Source organism: Pelophylax lessonae (genome assembly GCF_965119305.1).
Source record: "Pelophylax lessonae genome assembly, chromosome: 7".
Lineage (NCBI taxonomy): Eukaryota > Metazoa > Chordata > Amphibia > Anura > Ranidae > Pelophylax > Pelophylax lessonae.
The window spans coordinates 79,973,241-79,998,587 of record NC_138774.1 but is presented as its reverse complement, the minus strand read 5'-3'; the positions used below and the strand labels follow the sequence as shown (position 1 = coordinate 79,998,587).

Genomic DNA, 25,347 nt, shown 5'->3' with positions numbered 1-25,347 from the left:
ATATTATCTTTTTGATCATTAGCACTTGTTTGGTATAATGCAAAATCCTTAAGGCTGCATTCACATCTGAGCAGGGCCATGTTCAGCATTTTTTGTGCACTTTTGCACATGCATACAGGTGTTCTAGAAGCGTATTTCAAGCATTTTAAATGTATATTCAAGCTTCAGGCGTTTATGTTTTATCCAATGGAAAGCACTAGGGGTAGAGACTAGTTCTTACAAGCTAAAACATGCCGCAAAAATGCCTAAAATAATTAGTGCAAATGCCTGATTTGCGCAGGCATCAAGCTACAGGCACGTGCATGATCGTATGTGAACAAACACCATTGAAGTAAACAGGATTTTGGATGTGGAATGTTTTGGAGCTTAGAGCTAAACACACTTGGGTATGAAAAGGGTTTAACTGTGTGTAAGTTTGCCTGGGAGAATTGATGCATTTTTAAAGGCAAAAGACACAGTAAATATTAATTTGATTTAGTTTTTTTTTTTGCTTTGTGCATGGTAAAAGCTGTAAAATTGATAAATAAAAACTATGTATTGCACTATTTTTGAAAGTATTCTCACCATGCAACATTTTTTTACAAGTGCCTAAAACATTTTGGTGTCACAAAAAATACTAACACTGAGTACTGCCATGTTTATTCAGCTCTTACTTATTGCCATGTCCTTTTGCAGAGCCGGCCAAAGAACTCCAGGCTCAATTTGAACACAGTGGTAAGTAGTATGGAAGCACATAGCTCTACAGCATGGGTGTCCAACCTTTTGGCCTCTCTGGGCCACATTGAGTGTAGAGAAAGTTTCTCGGGCCGCATATAAAATATATACTATAGTTAAGGCATGTAATAAAATGCCGCTGCACCCCCCACACTAATTTAACACAACTAGAGGATGATCAAATGAATTGGAATCAGTATACAGAGGTTTACTTCTTCTGAGAGATATTAAAGGAACACTCTAACCACCATGACCACTTCAGTGATTTGAAGTGGTCATGGTGGTAGGACTCAGAAACACTGCACATGCTCGCCTCTCCCCTCCCCTCAGCCTCTGTCTAACGTTAGTTGGAAGCTGCTGTTGCCGTTCCCCCGACCCGACTTCCTTCCTCCCCAGCAAAAAAAAATTGTCAGGGGGCAGTGGGCCGCATTGCCTGCGGTTCTGGGTCCCTCGGGCCGCAGGTTGGACATGCCTGCTCTACAGGTTAGATGTTGCCATTTTAACATTTGTTGGACATTTTCTAGCTGTCACCTTTGCTGAGTGCTTATTTCCTGCATTATAAATATGGTAAATGTGACCAGTAAATGGACTTTATAAATATTCACCAGCGGGTATCTATACATATCGGAACAATAGATCATTTTGCAGGGTTCCTGGCACTGATATATGTTGATACAGAGGATCTTAGCACAGAAAAGTTGAGTACACAAACAGGGAGTTAAGAATGTATCTCATTATTAAAATAATTAAGTATGCTTTAGGGCTGGTTAGTTTGAGGGATACTGTGTGCAAGTGCTGCTGGGAGGGTTTGTTGTGAGGGTTATTTTGAAGGTTAGTGGTACAGTTACTTGGAAGTATGTGTACTCAGGAGGAATAGTGGAATTATTGTGAGGATTAGTGTAAGCATTACTGGGAAGGTTAGTGGTAAAATTCCTGGGAGGGTTAGTGTAATGGTTACTGAGAAGCAGGGGAGGACTGGGCCAGGGTGCAGGGGGGCAATTTCCCCCCGGGCTGCTCTGATGCCCCATAAAAATGCTGCATTGCTTCTGCCACAGACATGCCTAAAGGATTCCTGGCGAAAGGAAGTAAAAAGTCCCTGCCGCTGACCTACTGAGTGTGGGATGAAGACAAGGACAGAGCGCAGGCCTCTCCCCCCCCCCCCCCCCCAGAATGAATGGTGTAAACTGTGTCTGAGCAGAGGCCAGTTCCATGCCCCACTGGAGACTCTCCTTCCCCGGCCAGCCCCGACCATGCTTTCCTAGCTCCCCTTAATCAGCCTCCACTGGCCAGGTCAGGAACCTGGATTCGGCTGGTGAGTAGAGAGTACCTGGAGCAGAGCTTCAGCATGGAATGGGGGTCAGGAGGAGGCCGGGAAGAAGGAGAGTGGGAGGGGGGTGGGCCAAGTCACTACACCATGGGCCTCTGGTTTGTACTTGCCCCCTGGGCCAAAATTTGCCAGTCAGCCCCTGCTGAGAATCTTAGTGGTAAATTTACTAGGTGGTTTTGTGTATGGAATACTGGGAGGGTATGCGATAGGGTTACAGGGAAGGTTAATGTGTGGGACGCTTAATGTAAGGCATCACTCTAGGCACCAAGAGCTTTATGCTGAATGTTAATGTGTCCTATAACAGTATATTGATCATGCAGCATTTATTCCTGAAAGCCTACAGAAGGGCAGAACTGCACTATACAGGATGCACTACTGTATTAAACAGCCATTTAGCTATTTTAACAGTCTATTTTTCTGTTTATTTTAGGTTTGTCACAGATGAAGGTTAGTATTATTTTGTTATAATTGAAAGTAGTGTGTTAGACAACACATTCTAAAAAAATGTGCTTATAGTATATCAATACCCCAAACTTTTTTTTTTTTCGTTTATGGAGCAAGTTACAAAGGTTCCACTATGCTTTCATATTGGGAGATGGAAAGATTACTTAAACTGGTTGTAAACCCTTACACATACCCAGTGAAGTGACTGGCCTCAGGTGATACACAGAGATGAAAAAAATACTCCTACATAAGATGTATCTGTCTATCTGCAGTCTTCTCTTCTCTACGGCCGTTTAAAGTTCAACATCTGTAACCGATTGCCGACCGCCGCAAGTACATATACTGCGGCGGTCAGCCCCGGCCAGGCAAAGTGACGTATATATACGTCACTTGCCTGTCACTGGCTTGTAAGCCAATAGCGGGCGAGCGCATGCCCGCTGAGGCGCGCGCCCGCCCCGGCTCGTTCCCAGACAAGTCAGTGCGTGTGACCGGTGGACCCGATGTCCGCCGGTCACTCGCGATCGTTCGGCGGGAAGGGAGAAAGGCAGGCGGCTAATGTAAACAAGCCGCCTGTCATTCTCCCCTGTGTAAAAATGGAGATCAGACGGTTCTACTATGTAGGACCGTTGATCTCTGTTTTTACACTAGTAGCCATGTCCCATCACAGCTAGAAGCACGCCCCTAGGACACACTTAACCCCTCCCTCTCCAATATAGTTAACCCCTTCCCTGCCAGTGTCATTTTTGCAGTAACAGTGCATATGTATAGCACTGATTACTGTAGTAATGTCACTGGTACCCCCAAAAGTGTCAAAAATGTTAGTCAAGGGTCCGATCTGTCCGCCGCAATGTCGCAGTCCCGCAAAAAAAAAAAAAAAAATCGCAGATCGCCGCCATTACTCGTTAAAAAAAACCCACCAAAAATGACAAAAATCTTTCCCTTAGTTAGTAAAAGCAATAACTTTTGCGCAAACCAATCAAAATACACTTTTTGCGATTTTTTTTTTTACCAAACATATGTAGCATAAAACAAATTGGCCAAAAATGTTAAAAAAAATTGATTTTTACATTTTTTTGGGAAATTTCATATAAAAAAATGTAAAAAATATTGTTATTTTTGCAAAATTTACGCTATTTTTTTGTTTATAGCGCATGATCAAAAAATTGCACAGGTGATCAAATACCACCAAAAGAAAGCTCTGTTTGTGGGGAAAAAAAGGACGTAAAATTCGTTTAGGTACAGCGTCGACCGACCGCGTAATTGTCCGTTAAAGTCACGTAGTAAAAAAATCGCAAAAAAAACCCTGGTCAGGAAGGGGGTAAAATCTTCCGGGGCTTAAGTGGTTAAAGCTTGTCTGAGAGCTTAGAAAAAGGGGATGGAGAGCTGAAGTAAGGCCCCGTTCACACCTGAGCTTATTTCAGCTCTTAGACTGTCATCTCTGAAGTCTCAAAACGCCCAATGAGCAAAATCACATTCATCTCAATGGCCCCTGTTCACATATGAGCATTTTGTCTCCTGAAGCAAAACGCCTGCAGCTCAAAAATGTACATGAGCTTCTTTTTTGGCAGATTACAAGCGTTTTTGTTAGATGTCAATGCCTGCCTTCAAACACCTGCAAAAACACCCGAAAAAAGACAGAAAAAACGCCTGAAAAAAAGCCAAAAAAATGCCTGAAAAAAGCCAAAAAAAAACCGCCTAAAAAAAGCCAAAAAAAACACCTGAAAACGATATGCTCAGGTGTGAATGGAGCCTTACACTCTGCAGAGCTCAGTGAGGAGAGTTCTGATAGCTGATAGGAGGAAAGAGACTCATCCCCTTCACACAGCACACAGGAATAGAGCTGAGGCTGGTAATCTGATGATCTGAGTTTCCTCCCATGTCTCCTTTTTTGTCTTGGTATCAGGAAAACATGTCAAAATTAATTCATGCTGATAGCAGAGGAACAAAGCAACAGACAGAGATTATACTTAGTGCACTTAATTGAGACAAATACACACTATAGAGGGATGTGCTTTGTTCATATTTCATGCCTAAGGTTTACAACCACTTTAATTATCCAAAGGTTCCAGAAGGGATTGGATAAAGTTTTAGCTTTTATATAAAACTCCTTCAAGGTTGTCTTTTCTTTTACAGCATGCAGGTAGTGAAGGAGAACTTTTTCAATCCACCACCTCTCTGCAGTCTGCTGACAGTATATGCACTCTGGAGTCCTGTATCCTGGAAGATACAGGTGAAGGTGAAGGTTGTGAGGAAAGTATGGAGGACTCGTCCTTTTGCTTGCCAGACGATGCTCTATCTGGAAGCCTCTCCATCACGGATGAGATAATGGAGCTACTCAACCAGAGAGGTCTCCGGGCTGATCCTACAAGCATCGAGCCTACAATTACAGCCTCAGAAAAGGCAACAAAGGAGGATAGGGAGGAGGTACATTTCTTTAGCTGAATTTTTTGTTAATTGTTATATCATGTATCTATGAGTCACTCATTAGCCGAATAAATACAAACTGGAGAAAAGGAAAACTGAATGTGCTTCTCATAGCAACTAATCAAATTATACGTGTCATTTTCCTACAACAAGATACATATTCGCCAGCACACCAAGGATCCTTCGTCATGTCACATGCCTGAGGAAGGGGTCCTGCGTGGCTCCGAAACGTTGCACTTTTTATTTTTGATGTGATCTTCTCTGGAATAAAGTTTTTGGACTGCTTTTGCAAGATCCTTGGTGTGCTGGTGAATATGTATCTACTAGTAACTGATCCAGTGGCCAGCTGGTGATCGCTTCAGCATCCAGTACACAAGTGCCTACAAACCAGGAAGGTGTGCGATATGAGTATGAACTGTATTTTCCTACAACAGGCTTAGAATATGAAGAGAGTCTGATTTCTTGCTATGGGCAACACATTTTTGCTTTATGTATAAACCATCTAATTGTATTTACACAACTCTCAACCTCTGGAGATTTAGTGATGGGTAATATGGAAAAGCATATATGTCACCCTTCTTATACAATTCCCTGCACAAGATTCTCATTCAGTGCTCTCTTGTGTGAGATCATTTAAAGCATGGGTGTCCAACCTTTTGGCTTCTCTGGGCCACATTGAGTGTAGAGAAATTTTCTCGGGCCGCATATAAAGTAATAAAATGCTGTCGCGCCCTTCCCACACTAATTTAACACAACTAAAGGATGATCAAATGAAATGGAATCAGTATACAGAGGTTTACTTCTTCAGAGAGATAATAAAGGAACACTCTAACCACCATGACCACTTCAGTGATTTGAAGTAGTCATGGTGGTAGGAGTCAGAAACACTGCACATGCTCCCCTCCCCTCTGAGGCAGCCTCTGCCTACTGTTATTTGGAAGCTGCTGTGGCCATGCCCCCGACCCGACTTCCTTCCTCCCCAGCAAAAAAAAAATTTCAGGGGGCAGTGGGCCGCATTGCCTGCGGTCCTGGGCCGCAGGTTGGACATGGCTGATTTAAAGCAAATGCATCACACTGTAGGCATCATTGCTTTTGATACATTAAAGCACAATTCCAGCTGAAAAAAAAAAAAACAAAAGTTGTAAATGTCCTTTTTGTCAACACTGATGTTTTCTTTCGGATTTGAAATGCCATCTGTAGAAAGGAGATTATTCAACCTGTTCTGACATCTTTTACATGGAGAGGAAGTGAGGGAAAATTTCCTGATGCAGACACAGAGGTAACAGAAATAAAATCCTTTTCTACTCTACTAGAAATTGTTTTTGCTGTTTATGTCCCCATTGGGGGATCTCCCCTTACTTCCTCCCCTGTCTGACACTCATCAAATAAGAAGTGGGAAGATCTCCCATATTGGGACACAGACAGCAATTAAAAAAATGACGCATAACCTAGTCTATCCTCATTTAATCGCAAACTAAAAAAAATAACATTTGGCTGGCGTTAAACAAGTAAATTCTTTGCTGAGCAGTTGTTCGGCTTGGTACACTTTGTAAGGGCAGCCTTCTGCAGGTAATCAGGTCCTGTACTAGATGCCCCTTTTGGTGCCCAGGTGTATGCCGTTATAGTTTATAAAATATTGGGGTACCTTCTATAATAAAGAGGCTTTGTAAATCTTGACAATATTTTTGTTTTCTTTCTGCTAGGAGTCTACAGTCTGTGAAATCAGTCAGCTGGAGTCTGTAGAGAGCCTTGGTGAGACTGGGAGGACTGGTTCTACTTCGCTTGATGATACTCAGGATGTTTTTTCCAATGGTGAATTGCCAATCTCTGACTCAGTGGATGAGCTCCAGAATCAAGAACCAAGTTCAGAGGTCCCTGAAGTTCCTTTATGCATTGGTTCTTCAGACGAAGACATGCAGGAGAAAGGAAACAGGGAATCAAATGGAGACATATCGGAAGAGCAAAAGAAAGCAGAGACTGGCCACAATGCCAGTAAAAAGGATGCCTGTAAAAAAGAACAGGATTCTGAGTGCCCTGGAGAAAGTACAGATGTATCTCCTGTATTCGAGGAAACGGTTGAAGGTCGGGAGGTGACTGTCAAGAATGATACAGAAAACCATGAGCAAGCTCCAGAAAAAAAAGACAGAAGTACAAAAGCTAAGAGAGACTCAACTCTGACCCCAGATGACCGGTTGCTGATTGAAAGGATAAAAAATTACTATGAAACAGCAGATGCTGGAGCCTCATACCTCAGCAAAGAGGAAAGCATTTCCTACATTCCCACTGGTGTAGTAAAAGACTCAATCTTAAGATTTAATTATATAATGCAGCAAGAGATAAAGAAGGATCGGGAAAAGGTCATCCTCAGGCCCAATGGCCTGATCCCAGAGGGTAGACAATTAAGTTGTCATAGAAAGCCCCCATGTCCAACAGCTAAAGAAACCACAGGTGATCAAGAAAAAAACAAGGTTTCCACAGAGCAAGAATTAGAGTACAAGTCCTGTGCTGAAATACGTAAAGCTTGGAAAGAAAAGGAAAAACCAAATATGCCAGATACTGGACGGGTTTTAAAAAGAACTAAGTCTCAGAGGAAACAGCTGATAGAAAAAGGCGGAGAACTGGTTATCGTCGAGGAGTCTGATCTAGAACATGCAGGTCAACTGCCAAAGGAGGTTTCTTTAAAGAAGGAAACAGGGAAAGAGCAGCAGAAAAAAAATGTTGAAGAAAATATAGGCAATCCGGAGAGTCATCTCAAAACAGAACTTGCCAGCTTCACAAGTGACACCAGTAAAGCCACTTGCTGCCCTCCTGGTATGAGCTTATATGAGACAGATGACTCATGTCTAATTGAGAACTCAGAGAAAATAATTAATAAGGTGCAGCTGCTTGCTAAAATGTACGGTGAAAAAATTGGCAGGATGAAGACACAGAAGAAGAATGGAGAAAACAAAAGGACACCAACCCAGAACAAGGCAACCATGAAGACCCTTCCTCAGGTTGTAGAAGAGCAAATGGGCGAAAGACACAAAACAGGTGAGAACAGCATAAGGCTCTTTTTACGTTTTCTATAGAGAAAAGAAAACCTTATGTATAGGTAATGAAAACCATAGTTTTATCTTTGTGAAGATTTTACACAATTCCAAGGTAATATATAAAGGATAGAGTGAATGAAACAGCTCCATACACCAGGACCTTACTAAGATTTAGACTGAAACAATGTTAATAAAAACCTCAGAAAAACAGAAAAAATATATTTAAATGTGTGCCAATGGTTCCTGAATTTCTGTTCAGCTCGACTACATACATACCAACACCCGGTTGAGCCCTTTCGCGGGTCACCACCTTGGTATCCTGCATTCATCAAACCTTCAAAAACATAAAAAAGTCTAGGTATGTTTGGTGGAGGATATTTGGGCATGTTTTTATTTTTTGTTGCAAAAAACATATGTAAATTACTAAATTTTAGTGAAAGCATCCATGTCACTTAATTTATCATCAACCTACCCCTACAGCTGTCATCGCCCCTAGCCTTCTTATATCAACCTCTAAAATTATCTTCCTAACATTTTAAGCAAATCTTTCACCCATTTCAAAATGTTAAAAACGAAATGCCCTGGCAAGTGAAGACTTCACAAGATGGCCATTTTTACCTTAAAATGTTACCACTACCCAAAAACCCTCCTTAGTATACATCTTTTTTTAAAAAATGTTTGTATGTTACAAGCGTATGCTTTTCCTTGACTTTTGTACAGCCCCCACCCAGCTGCCACTTGATGCACTCAACCCTGAAAATGATCCCCATACAGTTAACCTAACCCTAACACCTACCTTTATTCACATTTCTTACCTAAGCCTAACTTATACCCCAAACCTTGACCCTTAGACTAACTTTACTCTTAATATGTAACTGTGAAAAATGGACCTGAATCACCTGAACTATAATGCCAATACTAACTTTAGCTGAACTGAAAGTATCAGCACCCGCATATAACAGTGTTGTGATATTCTAGTGCTGAAGTCAAAATCTTGACACTTAGACTAACTTCCCTTATATCATATAACCGTGAAAAATGAACTTGCACTGAAACTATTATGCTAATACTAACCTTATGAACTGCAAGTACCAGCACCTATATATATATATATATATATATATATATATATATATACAGTGGGTACGGAAAGTATTCAGACCCCCTTAAATTTTTCACTCTTTGTTATATTGCAGCCATTTGCTAAAATCATTTAGGTTCATTCTTCTTCCTCATGAATGTACACATAGCACCCCATACTGACAAAAGACACAGAATTGTTGACATTGTTGCAGATTTATTAAAAAAGAAAAACTGAAATATCACATGGTCCTAAGTATTCAGACCCTTTGCTCAGTTTTTAGTAGAAGCCCCCTTTTGATCTAATACAGCCAGGAGTCTTTTTGGGAAAGATGCAACAAGTCTTTCACACCTGGATTTGGGGATCCTCTGCCATTCCTCCTTGCAGATCCTCTCCAGTTCTGTCAGGTTGGATGGTAAACGTTGGTGGACAGCCATTTTTAGGTCTTTCCAGAGATGCTCAATTGTGTTTAAGTCAGGGCTCTGGCTGGGCCATTCAAGAACAGTCACGGAGTTGTTGTGAAGCCACTCCTTCGTTATTTTAGCTGTGTGCTTAGGGTCATTGTCTTGTTGGAAGATAAACCTTCGGCCCAGTCTGAGGTCCAGAGCACTCTGGAGAAGGTTTTTGTCCAGGATATCCCTGTACTTGGCCGCATTCATCTTTCCCTCGATTGCAACCAGTCGTCCTGTCCCTGCAGCTGAAAAACACCCCCACAGCATGATGCTGCCACCACCATGCTTCACTGTATTGGACAGGTGATGAGCAGTGCCTGGTTTTCTCCACACATACCGCTTAGAATTAAGGCCAAAAAGTTCTATTTTGGTCTCATCAGACCAGAGAATCTTATTTCTCACCATCTTGGAGTCCTTCGGGTGTTTTTTAGCAAACTCCATGCGGGCTTTCATGTGTCTTACACTGAGGAGAGGCTTCCGTTGGGCCACTCTGCCATAAAGCCCCGACTGGTGGAGGGCTGCAGTGATGGTTGACTTTCTAAAACTTTCTCCCATCTCCTGACTGCATCTCTGGAGCTCAGCCACAGTGATCTTTGGGTTCTTCTTTACCTCTCTCACCAAGGCTCTTCTCCCCCGATAGCTCAGTTTGGCCGGACGGCCAGCTCTAGGAAGGGTTCTGGTCGTCCCAAACGTCTTCCATTTGAGGATTATGGAGGCCACTGTGCTCTTAGGAACCTTAAGTGCAGCAGAAATCTTTTTGTAACCTTGGCCAGATTTGTGCCTTGCCACAATTCTGTCTCTGAGCTCTTCAGGCAGTTCCTTTGACCTCATGATTCTCATTTGCTCTGACATGCATTGTGATCTGGAAGGTCTTATATAGACAGGTGTGTGGCTTTCCTAATCAAGTCCAATCAGTATAATCAAACACAGCTGGACTCAAATGAAGGTGTAGAACCATCTCAAGGATGATCAGAAGAAATGGAAAGCACCTGAGTTAAATATATGAGTGTCACAGCAAAGGGTCTGAATACTTAGGACCATGTGATATTTCAGTTTTTCTTTTTTAATAAATCTGTAACAATGTCAACAATTCTGTGTTTTTCTGTCAGTATGGGGTGCTATGTGTACATTCATGAGGAAGAAGAATGAACTTAAATGATTTTAGCAAATGGCTGCAATATAACAAAGAGGGAAAAATTTAAGGGGGTCTGAATACTTTCCGTACCCACTGTATAACCGTGTTGCAACATTCTAGCACTCAAGTTGCAGCTCTTAAAACACTAGGAGAAGTTTGACATTAAATATCAATGGGATAATGAATGGAATGCTTCACCCAGTCCACTTTCCAATGCTATTGCATATTGGGCTTAGCTGTGGTGTTTCTGCAATCCCTAAATGATTCTTATTAGGAATATACTGGAAAAGCAACATTATTATTAATAGTATCATACAGGATTTATATAGCGCCAACAGTTTACGCAGCGCTTTACAATAAAAAGGGGGACAGTACAATTTACAATACAGTTAAATACAAAAGGAATAGGAGGGCCCTGCTCATGAAGCTTACAATCTAAAGGGAGGGGGGGTGGTAAGAAAGGTATTGGCTGCGGGGGATGATCTGATGGAGGGGATTCAAGTATAGATCTTAGGTGGAGGTGGGGTAGGCTTCCCTGAATAAGTGTGTTTTCAAGGATTGCCTAAAGGTGGACAGGGTAGGGGCTGACCGAACATACTGGAGCAGGGAGTTCCAGAGGATAAGAGAGGCTCTGTAGAAGTCCTGGAGGCGAGCGTGGGAGGAGGTAACAAAGGAGCTAGAGAGCAGAAGGGCCTGGAAGAACAGAAAGGATGATTTGGGCGATATCTATAGATTAGGTTGGTGATGTAGCTGGGGGTGATGTTGTGTATGGCCTTGTATTTTGTGGTTAGTATTCTGAATTTTATACGATGGGGTAGGGGAAGCCAGTTAAGAGATTGACAAAGAGGCGAAGCAGTCACGGAGTAAGGTGTATTAATCTGGCAGCAGCATTCATGATAGAGTGAAGGGGGATAGCCTGTGTAAAGGTAGGCCAGTGAGGAGGGAGTTGCAGTAGTCAAGGCAGGAAATAACCAAGGAGTGAATACGTTGTTTTGTGGTGTCGTTAGTTAGGAAGCAGTGAATTCTGGAGATGTTACAGAGGTTAAGGCAGCAATATTTAGCCAGTGATTGGATGTGGGGGCTGAAGTGGAGGTCAGAGACTAGGATTACACCCAGCACCCTGGCATGTGTGGAAGGACCAATGGTTGTGCCGTTATTACAAGCTCAGCATTAGAAAGGCTGAGTTTGAGGAAGTGGTTTGACATCCATACTGATATGTCACTTAGTAAGTTTGTGATGCGTGAGGAGATAGAGGCGGTGAGTTGAGCAGTTGAGAGATAGATCTAGGTGTCGTCAGCATGATGGTGGTAACGAAAGCCGTGGGAGGTTATCAACTGGCCTAGGGAAGAGGTTTAGAGAGAGAATAGGAGGGGCCCAAGGACAGAGCATTGGGGTACCCCAACAGAAAGAGGAAGAGGAGCGGAGGAGATGTTGTTGTATGTGATGCTGAAAGTGTGCTGAGATAGGTAGGAGGAGAACCAGGAAAGAGCAGAGTCGCAGAGGCCAAGGGAGTGGAGTTTATTGAGGAGGAGTGGGTGGTCAACTGTGCCGAAGGCTCTAAGAGTATGAGTATGGTGTACTAGCCATTGGTTTTAACAGTTAGTAGGTCGTTGGTGAGTTTTAGTAGGGCAGTTTCTGTTGAATGTTGTGGACGGAAGGCGGACTGTAGGGGATCGAGAAGGGTGTCAGTGAGGTAGCAACATAGGCCAGCTTACAGCTCTGCTTGGTATAAAGCCTGACTAAATACATGGGGAAGACTGGAGGAACAGCCAGGATTTCAGGGGCAGGATCTCCCTTTTCCCTCTCTCTCTCTCTCTCTCTCTCTCTCTCTATATATATATGTGTATCTATACATACATATATGTGTGTGTGTGTGTATGTATTTGTGTGTGTGTGTATATATATATATATATATATATATATATATATATACATACACACACACAGTGCATCACAAAACTGAGTACACTCCTAACATTTTTGTAAATATTTTATTATATCTTTTCGTGTGACAACACTGAAGAAATTAAGAGGAAAAAAAGGAAGGAAGGGGTGTCGTGGGACTAAGGTTGTCGTAACAGTGCATGTTACATTATTTTAAAAGGAAAAAAGGTTTTCCAATTTTATTAAATAACTATATTAAAAGAACACATGGTATAACAGACATAGACAGAATTTGATTGATTTATCAAATTCTGTCTATGTCTGTTATACCATGTGTTCTTTTAATATAGTTATTTAATAAAATTGGAAAACCTTTTTTCCTTTTAAAATTATGTGTCCTGTTTAGTTTTGGTATCTAAATGGAAAACATGCACCATTAAAGTCCCACGACACCCCTTCTTTCCTTTTTTTCTCAAAATATATTATGGGGATGTTGGTGCAGTATTTGACCTCCAGTTTATTGGCTCCATTCCTTTGATTTTTTTACTGAATAAATTACACTTTGCTACAATGTAAAGCAGTGAATGTACAGCTTGTATAATAGTGTAAAGTTAATGTCTAAACTGCTGGCAACAAAAGTGAGTACACCCCTAATTGAACATGTCCAAATTGGGCCCAAAGTGTCAATATTTTGTGTGGCCACCATTATTTTCCAGCACTGCCTTAACCCTCTTGGGCATGGAGTTCACCAGAGCTTTACAGGTTGCCACTGGAGTCCTCCTTCTCTTCAGGAGTTTAGGAGCATGTATGTTGCCTAATGGTTCCCAAGAATTGTCTTCCGGCAGGTATCCTTTCCATTTGATTAAATATTGAGTGCGATTGCCTTTCTGTCGACAATCTAGGATGGTCTCGACCTCAAATTCAGGCTCCCCTTCTACCGAAACTGGAGGAGGTGGTAACTCTTCTCTTCCAGGGTAGGGGCTTGGTATCGCCAGTTTAAGCAGCGAAGCATGAAACACCGGATGGATCTTAAGAGAGCCAGGCAGGATTAACTCAAAGGCTACAGGATTCACTATTCTTTTGACCTCAAAAGGACCGATGAATCTGGGCCCCAACTTCTTGGACGGGCAAGACAATCTTAGATTAACTGATGAAAGCCAAACCTTGTCTCCCACCTTGTATGCTGGGTTCTTCTTCCGTTTGAGATCACAGAACTTTTTATAGGCCTGTTGTGCCTTCAGAATATTGTCCCGTAACAACTGGAGATTAGCTGCAATGGCTGCTAGCCGATCATGGACTGCGGGAACCGTAATTTCCTGATCCAGATTGGGCAAAAAGGAAGGATGGAAGCCATAATTAGCCCAAAATGGGGTTTGGTTGGTTGCGGAGTGCACAGAATTATTATAGGCGAACTCCGCGCATGGAAGCAGGGAGGTCCAGTTGTCCTGAGCACTGGTGCAGAAGCATCGGAGGTACTGTTCCAGGGTTTGATTTGTTCTTTCAGTCTGCCCGTTGCTTTGTGGATGATAAGCAGATGACAGGGACACCTCAACCGCCAAAGATTTACAGAGCTCCTTCCAGAACCTAGAGGTAAATTGAACGCCTCGATCCGAGACTATATTGTTCGGAAGTCCATGAAGCCTGACCACCTCTTTGATAAATGTATTGGCTGTCTCCAAGGCAGAAGGGGTACCCATCATTGGTAGGAAGTGAGCCATTTTAGAGCGTCGGTCTACGACCACTAAGATGGTAGTAAACCCTTCTGAGGGTGGAAGCTCGACTATAAAGTCCATAGATAGACCCTTCCAGGGTAGTTCCGGAATTGGCAAGGGTCTTAACAGTCCCCATGACTTTACTTTTGCCCCCTTGTTGCGTTGACAGGTGATGCAGGAATCTACATATGTTTTGCAGTCCTGGTGTAATTTAGGCCACCAAAAGTGGCGCTGAATGAGTTCGAAGGTCTTCCTTACCCCAAAATGCCCTGCAAGTTTGTGGTCATGGAAGGTCTTGAGGACCATCAATCTCACTTGTGTGGGAACAAAAATTTTCTCCTGAAACCAGAGGAACCCTTCCCGCTTATGTAGAGATTTGGCTTCTTGTCCTGTATAATGGGTAGAGGCTTGCTGAATTGAGGACCGTAGGTACGTGTGGATCAGAAAAAAGTTTTGAGCCGACAGGATGGTATTGGGCTCTGTTGTATCGGGAGTGTCTGGAAACATCCGGGACAGGGCATCCGCTTTTCCATTCTTAGACCCTGGCCTGTAGGTAATGTGGAAATTGAAGCGTGAGAAAAATAAGGCCCACCTGGCTTGCCGAGGTCTCAACCGTTTGGCGGCCCTCAGATATTCAAGATTCTTGAGGTCCGTGAATATCATAATAGGGTGCACTGCCCCTTCCAACAGGTACCTCCATTCCTCCAGGGCAGATTTAATGGCTAGAAGTTCTCGATCCCCCACATCATAATTCCTCTCAGGAGGTGACATCTTCCGAGAGAAAAATGCTACTGGGTGTAGTAAAGCCTTTGGGCCTTGTCGCTGGGACAGAATAGCCCCCGTGGCTACTTCTGAGGCATCTACCTCGAGAATGTAGGGTAAAGCTGGATCTGGATGTTGAAGAATCGGAGCGGTCACAAACAGGCTCTTTAATTTATTAAAGGCTAACTGGGCCTCTGGCGACCAGCGGAAACGGATCTGCTGGCGTGTTAGCTGGGTGATGGGTGTGACAATTGTTGAGAAGCCTTTTACGAATCTTCTGTAGAAGTTAGCGAAGCCCACAAATTGATGAACTCCTTTCTTATCCGTGGGGGCTGGCCACTCCAAAATTGCCTTCACCTTCTGAGGTGAAGGCAATTTCACGCCTTCACGCCCTCTGTTGAAATGATAAGCCCCAGAAACTGAATAGATCCTCTCTCAAATTCACACTTCTCCAGTTTCACGTAGAGTCCATGTTTCCTCAGGGTGGTTAGAACTTTTTTAACATGAATCCGATGAAGTTCTAGAGAGGGGGAGAAGATCAGGATGTCATCTAGGTAAACAATTAAGAAGTTATCCAGAAATTCACGGAAAATGTCATTTACCAGATGTTGGAAAGTGGCCGGGGCATTGCACAGCCCGAATGGCATGACCATATATTCATAGTGGCCAAAACGGGTTCTAAATGCAGTTTTCCACTCATCCCCCTCTCGGATGCGGATAAGGTTGTATGCCTCTCGGAGGTCTAGTTTAGTAAAGACTCGAGCATTCCGGAAGTGCTGGAACAATTCTGGAATTAGCGGGAGAGGGTAGCGGTTTTTAATGGTAACTTTGTTGAGTTCCCGATAATCAACACAAGGTCTTAACGTACCGTCCTTCTTTTCTACAAAAAATATTCCAGCGCCAGCTGGGGAGGATGAGGGCCTGATGAACCCCTTTTTCAGATTCTCATCGACATAGGACCGGAGAGTTTCTAATTCCTTTTCAGATAGGGGGAAGATCCTTCCAAAAGGGATCTCTGCCCCTGGGAGAAGCTCAATGGGGCAGTCAAGGGGCCTGTGAGGGGGTAGAACATCAGCTTTCTTTTTGTTGAAAACATCCTTAAAGTCCCGGTAAGCTGCAGGAATGTCTTCGGAGGAATCTGAGGCCGGCTGGACGGCTAGGCAAGTGGCAGGAGCTTGGGATTCGGAAGGGAAGCAATGATCCAGGCAGTATTTGGATGAGAAGGAAATCCTCTTCTTTTTCCAATCAATCTGTGGATTGTGGGCTTGGAGCCATGGTAGGCCTAGGATGACCGGGAATAAGGGAGAGGACAGGACATCGAAGCGGAGGAGCTCTTGATGACCGACTCCGTGGTAGTAAGGACCGGGTAGGTCTCCCTGGTCACGGGTCCGGAAATAGGCAGGGATCCGTTGGCCAGGAAAACTTGAAGCTGTTGCTCCTTGGCTTGCAGGGGTACCCCTAGCTTCGCAGCTAGTGTACAATCCAGGAAGCAACTGCAAGCTCCGGAATCAATAATTGCCGTGAGCTGGATCCTCTCTTCTGCTACCTGTAGGGAGACAGGAAGGATAAGGTGAGCAGGGGATGGCTCAGAGACCTGACAGTTCAGGACAGACCGTGAACAGCACTTACTAGGCCTCACAGGGCAATTGCGGAGGAAGTGGCCGGAAGCTCCGCAATATAGACAGAGGTTCGCCTGGCGACGGCGTTGTCTCTCTTCGGGGGTCAGGGAGGAACGAATGAGCCCAATTTGCATAGGTTCCCCGTCTGCCGGGGCATTGACAGCTGGTCCTGGTAGAGGAGAGGCCATAAATGGGACCTTTGGCATGACCCACGTGGCTCGAGACCCTTGAAGGCGTTCTGAGCGTCGCTCCCGCAGAAGCCTATCCATTTGGATGGCAAGAGCGATTAGATCCTCTAAGGATGCAGGTGTTTCTGCCCGAGCCAGCTCATCTTTTAAAGCTTCCGAGAGGCCATGACGGTACTGGTATTTCAATGCTGCCTCGTTCCAGTCCGTGTCGGCTGCCCATCTACGGAAGTCTACCGTATAGTCCTCGGCTGGGCGTTTGTTTTGCTGGAGGGCATGCAGGGCCGATTCTGCCGCGATCGTACGCTGGGGATCCTCGTATAATTGGGCCATAGCCTCAAAGAAAGAATTTGTGGAATTCAGGATTGGACTCTTCTGTTCCAAGAGATTGTGTGCCCAAGTCTGAGGTTCTTCGGCCAGTAGGGAAATTATGAATCCCACCTTGACGGACTCAAAGGAAAAGGTCCTAGGTTGAAGGGCTAGGTATAATAAACAAGCATTCTTGAAGGCCCTGAATTTCCTACGCTCCCCACGGAAGCATTCCGGTGTGGGCACCCGTGGTTCCGGGGGCGGAGCTGAAGCCGAATGGCCGGAGCTAGCTTGGTCCGGTTGGGCCGGAGCCTGCAGCAAGCTAGTGGATGGCTTATTCGGATCAGGTGGAGGAGAAGGGCCGGCCATGTTGAGTACTCGACCCTCTAGCTGGAAGTACCCATCTTGTAGCCTTTGCACAGCTTGGGTCAGGGCTGAAACCTGCTGGCATAGGGCCTCGAGCTGGGAAGCACCTCTGTCGGCCTCTGACATGGCTGGTTTATGCTGTCAGTTACCTTGGTGGAGGCTGAAGTGCTGAGAGGGCTTCCTTTGCAGCTCGGTGCGGATCACCCCTGGAGGTGGAACAGGAGAGGATACGTCCCAAGGAGCACTGGATGCGGTTGGATTCCGTATGATGAATGGTATGGTGTGGACTCACAGGACCGTTTCCAGAGGATCTAAAGATGCTTGAAACAAGAGACAAAAGGTTAATGCCAGGCCGAGGGTCATACACAGTGAATCAGTCCGAGGAAATGGAGGTACAGAGGGGTAAGACAAGGAGAGAGTCCGTTGAATCCAGGCCGAGGTAGGTACACAGAATATCCAGCAGAGGTATGGTTCAGGCAAAGAGTCGTCAGGCAAGCCGGGGTCAAACAAGGAGAAGTGCAGATGGGTCAAGGAGCAAGCCGGGTCAAAAGCAGGAGCGCAGATAAACAAACAGGTCACAGGTACTAGAGCTGATGATAAACCAGCACTGAAGCACAGCCAGAGAGTGCTTTATATAGGGCCAGGGCTGGGGAGATGGGCGTGGTGACACACCTGATCTGCCTCCAGCGTTCTATTGTTGCTGAATGGTTATTCCTTTCCTGACACAGATGCTCAATAGGGTTTAGGTCTAGAGACAAGCTTGGCCAGTCCATCACCTTTATCCTCAGCTTCTTTAGCAAGGCAGTGGCCGTCTTGGAGGTGTGTTTGGGGTTGGTATCATGTTGGAATACTGCCCTGTGGCCCAGTCTCCAAAGAGAGGGGATCATGCTCTGCTTCAGTATGTCACAGTACATGTTGGCATTCATGGTTTCCTCAATGAACTGTAGCTCCCCAGTGCCGACAGCACTCATGCAGCCCCAGACCATAACACTCCCACCACCATGCTTGACTGTAGGCAAGACACACTTGTCTTTGTACTCCTCACCTGGTTGTTGCCACACACGCTTGACACCATCTGAACCAAATAGGTTTATCTTGGGCTCATCAGACCACAGGACATTGTTCCAGTAATCCAAGTCCTTAGTCTCCAGCAAACTGTTTGTGGGCTTTCTTGTGCATCATCTTTAGAAGAGGCTTCCTTCTGGGACAACAGCCATGCAGACCAATTTGATGCAGTGTGCGGCATATGGTCTGAGCACTGACAGGCTGACCCCTTAAACCTCTGCAGCACTGCTTGCAGAACTCATATGTCTATGTCCCAAAGACAACCTCTGGATATGACGCTGAGCATGTGCACTCATCTTCTTTGGTCGACCATGGCGAGGCCTGTTCTGAGTGGAACTTGTCCTGTTAAATTGCTGTATGGTCTTGGGTACCGTGCTGCAGCTTAGTTTCAGGGTCTTGGCAATCTTCTTATAGCCTAGGTCATCTTTATGTAGAGGAACAATTATTTTTTTCGGATCATCAGAGAGTTCTTTGCCATGAGGTGCCATGTTGAACTTCCAGTAACCAGTATGAGAGAGTCAGAGCGATAACACCAAAATTAACACACCTGCTCCCCATTCACACCTAAGACCTTGTAACACTAACGAGTTACATGACACGGGGAGGGAAAATGGCTAATTGGGCCCAATTTGCACATTTGTTGCCAGCGGTTTAGACATTAATGGCTGCGTGTTGAGTTATTTTCAGAGGACCACAAATTTAAACTGTTATACAAGCTGTACACTAACTACTTTACATTGAAGCAACGTGTAATTTCTTCAGTGTTGTCACATGAAAATGTTAGGGGTATACTCACTTTTGTAAGATACTGTATATATGTCATGCTGTATATGTCCATATGTCCCTTGGGGGCACTTTCCTTTTTCTTCCCTTTTCCAAGGAACAAAACAGAAAGTGAGAAGAAATCTCTCCATGAGAGGAAATATTACCTTTTAAACAGTTGTCACTGGAACAGGTATCTCCCTAAGAAGATTTCCCCTCAACTCCTGTTCTAGAGAAACCTCTGAAATTCTGGATAAAAGCCTGTCTGACAGAGGATTTAATATTTCCATACTCTATCCCGAAAAAATAAAAATGAGTTTACATACACTTTAGGAACACGCTGCAATTGGTTTTAGCTGCCTCGCAAGAGTCTTTCCCAGCCATAATATTTCACCAATCTTAATATGTTTTTTGTTTTTTTTTTGTCTCCTAGAACCTCAGATGTATGGGCATCTAACGATCCGAGAAACTTTACTTCACATTAATTGTGTTCAAGAAAATGGTCTTTTCCTTCCTGCAGTTCGTGAGAATTCTTCAGATCTGAGCAAACTGGAGGAGTCTCTAATGGTTCAGCTACCATTAAAGGAACAGGCACCGCTCTCAAAGTCAGCAGATAAACATCTAGCAGTCATTGAACTAGAAGAAACATTACCTAAAGAAACAAAGGAAATGCAAGAGTACTCTGTTAATGCATTCAGACCTATAGAGGGACCACTATCCATTGATGATTTTGTTCCTGAACTAGTGCCACCACCTGTTTGTCTGCTAGAGCATGTCATAGAAAATGACTTTTCTGAATTGAAATCATGTCCTTCAGAACATGAAAGATTAACTGAAACTTGTGTTGAATGTACAGACCATGAAGAAACCAGTATTTTAGAAATTAATAAATCTGAAAAACTCAGGTTGTCTGAAGGCCAAAAGACAATTCATGGTGAACCAGAAAGTGATACCACAGATGATCAGAAATTAGGAGGAGCAGGGGAACTTGAATTAATAACATCAAGTAATTGTGAGATATCTCCTAAGGAACCCACTACAGTGAGAATATTAGGAGAAAGCTCTGATATGCACCAGAAGAATGTTGAGGTCTCAAACATAACAGAGCTTCCTGATGTACCGGAAGTCATTGCCCGTGATAGCACACAAGAATCAAGCCTACCCGAGCCAATAAATAGTAATTGTGCAACTTTGCCAAATTGTTTAAGAAAAGAAATTAACACATTCCAGTCACCTATAGAAGTTCTGGAAAATGGCTCCCATTCAAACTCTGATGGCAGTTTTGTTGGCTCCTATGATGCATCTGGTAGCAAGCCATCTGAATCAAGGGTTCCAAGAAGCAGAGGCATCTCTCCAGCTGTTATGGATGTCATGCAAAGGCTTCAGCTTGACTCTACAACTTCTATTCCGTCTCAGCAAAATGCAAACAGTACAAAGAAATTAAGTATGGCAACTCGATCCTCATCCTTCAAGAGTAATACTTCAACTGCCAAAGAATTCCAAGGGATGCTGCAGCCACATATTAAAAAACAGCAGAAAGTTGTGGCAAATCCTGGACTCTTCTCCCCGACAACTTTGCAGAGAAAATTATCAAGAGCAGTGGCCTTGTCCAAGAATGTTCCACAGTCTCAACCGTCATTTACCAAGAGAAGTCCGATGACAAAAGCTAGAAGTGCAGACACAGAAACACAGCCTTCACTTACAAGGTTTCAATGTTCTGTTCGTAGTCCATCACCATATAGAAATTCATTATATTCGGGGCTACCTTTGAGTGATACGAAACCTAGAGGCACCACAAGCAAAGCATGGGTGGATGGCAAGAAGGAGGGAGACATGAATCAATTTGACTCCAAAATCACACAAGCTGTACCAACACAAGAAGGTGGTCCTAAGCCATTCCTTCATCATTCTGCCACTCAGAAGTCAATCCATGGAGATAAAGTATTAGATGGACCGGTCTGTATATACCCAGGTTCTGCTGTCCTTATAGCAGTCCCTTGCCCTACATCTATGAAACAAACTCCAACATCCACAGCTTCTGAACCAAATTCACGGGTCCAATCACCACTAACACTACGTTCTAGAATGTTTTCTCCTCCCCCTAATCAAAATGCAAAGGGTCCAAAGCCTTCCCGCATACCTTCTTTCTCTGGCAGCAGAGCTTGTGCATTTACTCCTCTTTCGTTTAGTAGCCTGGAGAGGTCTTCTTCTTCCTCAGCCAACTCTACTCCAACTTGTACAAGTCCCCCTGCTCAACCATGGTCACCTGGATTCTCATTCCATACTAGAAAATCTTGTGGAAACAATGTACCCACTGGTGCAGATCATCCTGTCAGCCCAAGTGCATTTAGTCCAACAACTGGACCAAGCGAAGAAAGCAAATTCTGGTGTGCAAACAAATCACCCCCATGTCTGGCTTCAGAAGGGGGTCCACTTAGCCCTGGGATTAGTACTCACGAGCTAACCAGCATTCACTGGCCTGATGTTCGGGAGCTGCGCACAAAGTATGGACCCTTCAAGACACAGAAATCTATCACTCATGAAAAGAAGTATGATCTGAGGTCACCAATTCCATTTAGACAATGCCAGTCTCTGGATGAAGCACCAAATTTATTCTCCAAAATTGCATCTCCACTAATGTTAGCACCCTCACATTCTCCAACCACAGAACATAATGAAACAGTAAAACCATGTGAGAGCATGGAGAAATGGGACTGTGCTGACACAAAGGACAAAACCACTTTAAAGGCAAGTTACTCCACCACTGTTAACATACAGATAGGTGGTAGTGGTAGAATAGCCTCTTTCAGCAATGCTCAGGTGAGTCTTACACACCCTTTGTTGCAAGCATCAGAATATCCCACCTCGCGGAAGATCAACATTAATGGAAGCACCTTAGAAAATAAAATGAATCTGTGAATTGTAGGAGAAAATGTGGGCGAGATGCATATGTCAATGCCACCTTTCCAAACTTTGCTGTAAACTGAGAATTTAAAGTTGAAAAAAAGAATTCTCAGAACAGAACAATAATATATGCCAAAGATAAGACACAGCAGTATGTCCAAGTGCACTTTTTTCTATGTTGAACTCGATGACAATGTGCCAATATGGCCAACACCAGAATTGTTAGCCAAAATTTCAGTAGTTATAGGTTCATTGATATTGCACTTACCATGAACAATTTGCACCAAAGACACAACGGTCAATGTATTTCTAATGTAAGATATACTGAAAAAAAAAAAAAACATAGTTTGATCAACTGTAAAAAAAAAAAGAAAAAATACAATACAATACAAAAAACTCCATCCGCTTCAGTTGAGGACTTAAGGCTTCAGATTGAGGCCGTGATGAAATAGGCTTGGGCTTTACCACATCTGTGTTGTCATACAGGACAATGATATGATAGGCAACTTTTGCAGAACAGTGTTTGATGAAATTTAATTGGTCGTGTACTGCCATCACAACCTTTACCACTCTTTTCCTGTCTCTTGTATTCATCCCCCATGTCAAGCACACCCTGCACTGAAGGATTCAGCAAAAAAAGAAGGCGCTAGCCTCTCCAAATTGGCCATGGTTCCTTCTAATGCATTTTTGTTATCACTACAGGTAGAGTTTGAAGATTCTCTTATTTAATGGTTATTAAGCCATTGGGGAAGCATCTGTATTATTAAAAACTGTGGACCAGAAGAAGTCTGTCCTTTGAAATCCATCCACTCCTCCTTCTAAATGACAAAACCTCTACTGTGAACCAACCTGAGTATGGATATATACCATCCGAAGTACAGATCCCTCTGGTGACCCCAAAGGGGCCTGTACTTCCTATTGGGAAGAACTCCTAGAGGTTGGCCTAATACACCAATACTGCTAACATTTCCACATTAGTATTAAAGGTATAATTAATCTGATTCATTGAAGCGAATGGCTCCTTCATAGTGACAGCTCTCCTTTATCTGATCATTATTTAATGGCAGTTGTCCTTTTTGCCAGTCAGAGTTGATTCCCATATTTCTCATTAGAATGAAGCCTAAATGGCAATTAAACACAAGTTACAAGCTTCTTGTATAGAAGAGATGATGGTAAAATTCCCATATAGATATGTACAGTTTGGGACTTAACACAGCAAAATATGGTTAAAATGAAAGTGGCATAGCAGAGAGTGACCTTTTTTGACCACACTGCTTCCAACTGAAGGAAATTATTAGTTGCCATTTTGGTATCTCCTTTGGGAAAAACACAGTTTGCATATTCATGTCAAATATTATATTTATTTGTGCAAGTGTTGGTAATTTAGCATACAAATTTGTGTACTTTATTAGTGCCTATTTGACGTAATGCCAACTTCTGAGTTTAAAGTGTATGTATAGTCAAAACTTTTCTTTTTAGTTTTGGTTAAAGCGGTTTTAAACCCTAAAAAAAAAAAAAAAAAAAAAAAAAAACCTGCAAGACAAAGGCATAATGAGCTAGTATGCATCGCATACTAGCCCATTATGTGTAACTTACCTTAGAACGAAGCCCCGACACGGACCCCCGGACATCGCTGCGGGCGCTGCCATGATCCCTCGCCGTCTCTTCCGGCTTCGGCGGCTCCGGCGTTGTGATTGGCCGGAAGAGACGGCTCCGGCGCGATGATTGGCCCGGAGCCGCGATGACGTCACTCCTCCGGCAAGCTCCCGGCAAACAAAACTGAAGGTCCCCCCGGACCTTCAGAGCGCATGCGCCTCTCGTGTGAGCGGCTGCATGCACTCCAAATATCTCCTAAACCGTGCCGGTTTAGGAGATATTATTTGTACCTACAGGTAAGCCTTATTATAGGCTTACCTGTAGGTAAAAGTGGCAAAAAGCGGGATACTACCGCTTTAAACTGGGAAAAGGTTAAAAAAAATCAATTTTTTGCTGTTTTTGTCCTGTCGAAAAATGTCCCTTTATTTCCTGTTCCTGTTATGAGGATGCAACAGGATGTAAGATGAACCTTCTTAGACATTTGTTACCAGAACAAGAGTCCCCATCGAAAGATAAATTCTTCACTACTGTTCTGGAGACAACTGTAAAATGTTGAATTTCTCATTGCTTTCGGTCTCTCTTTCTGTCTCTGTGACAGTGGTCACCAGGGTTAATTTCCCCAGCAGGGAAACAAATATCAGTAAAAGCTTGACTGGTGTTTTACCCTTCCCTACCCTATCCAAAAAGGTTTTGGCTATACATACACTTTAATCTTTCCTTAAAAAAGTTATCAACAAACTGAACTAATTAATTGTAACTGATTATTTGCAAAATTAGATTATCTGTTACCACAATACTGCTAGTAATATTCTAACCAGGCCTAATGCACACTGGACGTTTTTACAGCTGCTGTTTTTGGCTTCAGGCGTTCTACAACCAGTAAACTCCCCAGCATGTTATCCTTTGTGTCTATAGACATATAGGCTGGTATCAGCATTTTTCTGGCTGGAAAATAGCCCCCAGAACTAGTAGGTTTTAAGAGGAGTTTTTGAGCTGTAAAAACATTCTAACTCTGATAAAAGCCTAAAAATGCTTAAATATGTGGCAATGTGGCGTTTATCAGCATTTGTGAGCCCCAAGCTTTTGTGGGAGTATAGTTTTGCTTAAAAATGCTACAGATAAAAACACTGAAAAACGCTACTGCAAAAACGCTGCAAGACTCATCCTACAGCTACAGATTTCTACAGGTAATGCTACTGGCGTTTGTATAATGTCCATGGTACATTAGGCCTAAAACTGATGGCCTTTAAAATTGATCAGTTTTCTTTATTATGGTCCAGCAATACGGTGATAATCAAAGAAATTAAGGTTCTTTTAAGCATATCAAGATATGTTATCTTTTTAATGAGAGATCTTATTCAGAAATATATTGAAAATTCATTTAAGGATTTACAAACTCATTACTAAACAAATACTACAAGACAATCAGATGGCCTTGGTCAAATACATGAAAGCACTTTGGCAGTAATCCTAATAAGTATCAATAAAACCCATCTTATATTTACAGAATGCATGTAGCACTTAACATAACATAACTGAACCTATATTAAAGACGATGGCAAATGAGCAGTGAT

General features: G+C 43.3%; 1 protein-coding gene across 1 annotated transcript in view; it reads left to right on the top strand.

Annotated features, from left to right (window-relative positions):
- The window catches only part of PLEKHG2 (pleckstrin homology and RhoGEF domain containing G2), a 170,652-nt gene extending 147,903 nt beyond the window's left edge, over positions 1 to 22,749 (top strand). Inside the window, exons 16-20 of the mRNA XM_082263484.1 lie at positions 676 to 714; positions 2,472 to 2,488; positions 4,619 to 4,909; positions 6,616 to 7,942; positions 19,707 to 22,749. Coding sequence (XP_082119610.1) covers positions 676 to 714; positions 2,472 to 2,488; positions 4,619 to 4,909; positions 6,616 to 7,942; positions 19,707 to 22,192 — 4,160 coding nt within the window. The 3' untranslated portion in view covers positions 22,193 to 22,749. The remainder of the gene's footprint in view (positions 1 to 675; positions 715 to 2,471; positions 2,489 to 4,618; positions 4,910 to 6,615; positions 7,943 to 19,706) is intronic.
- The last annotated feature ends 2,598 nt before the right edge of the window (positions 22,750 to 25,347 follow it).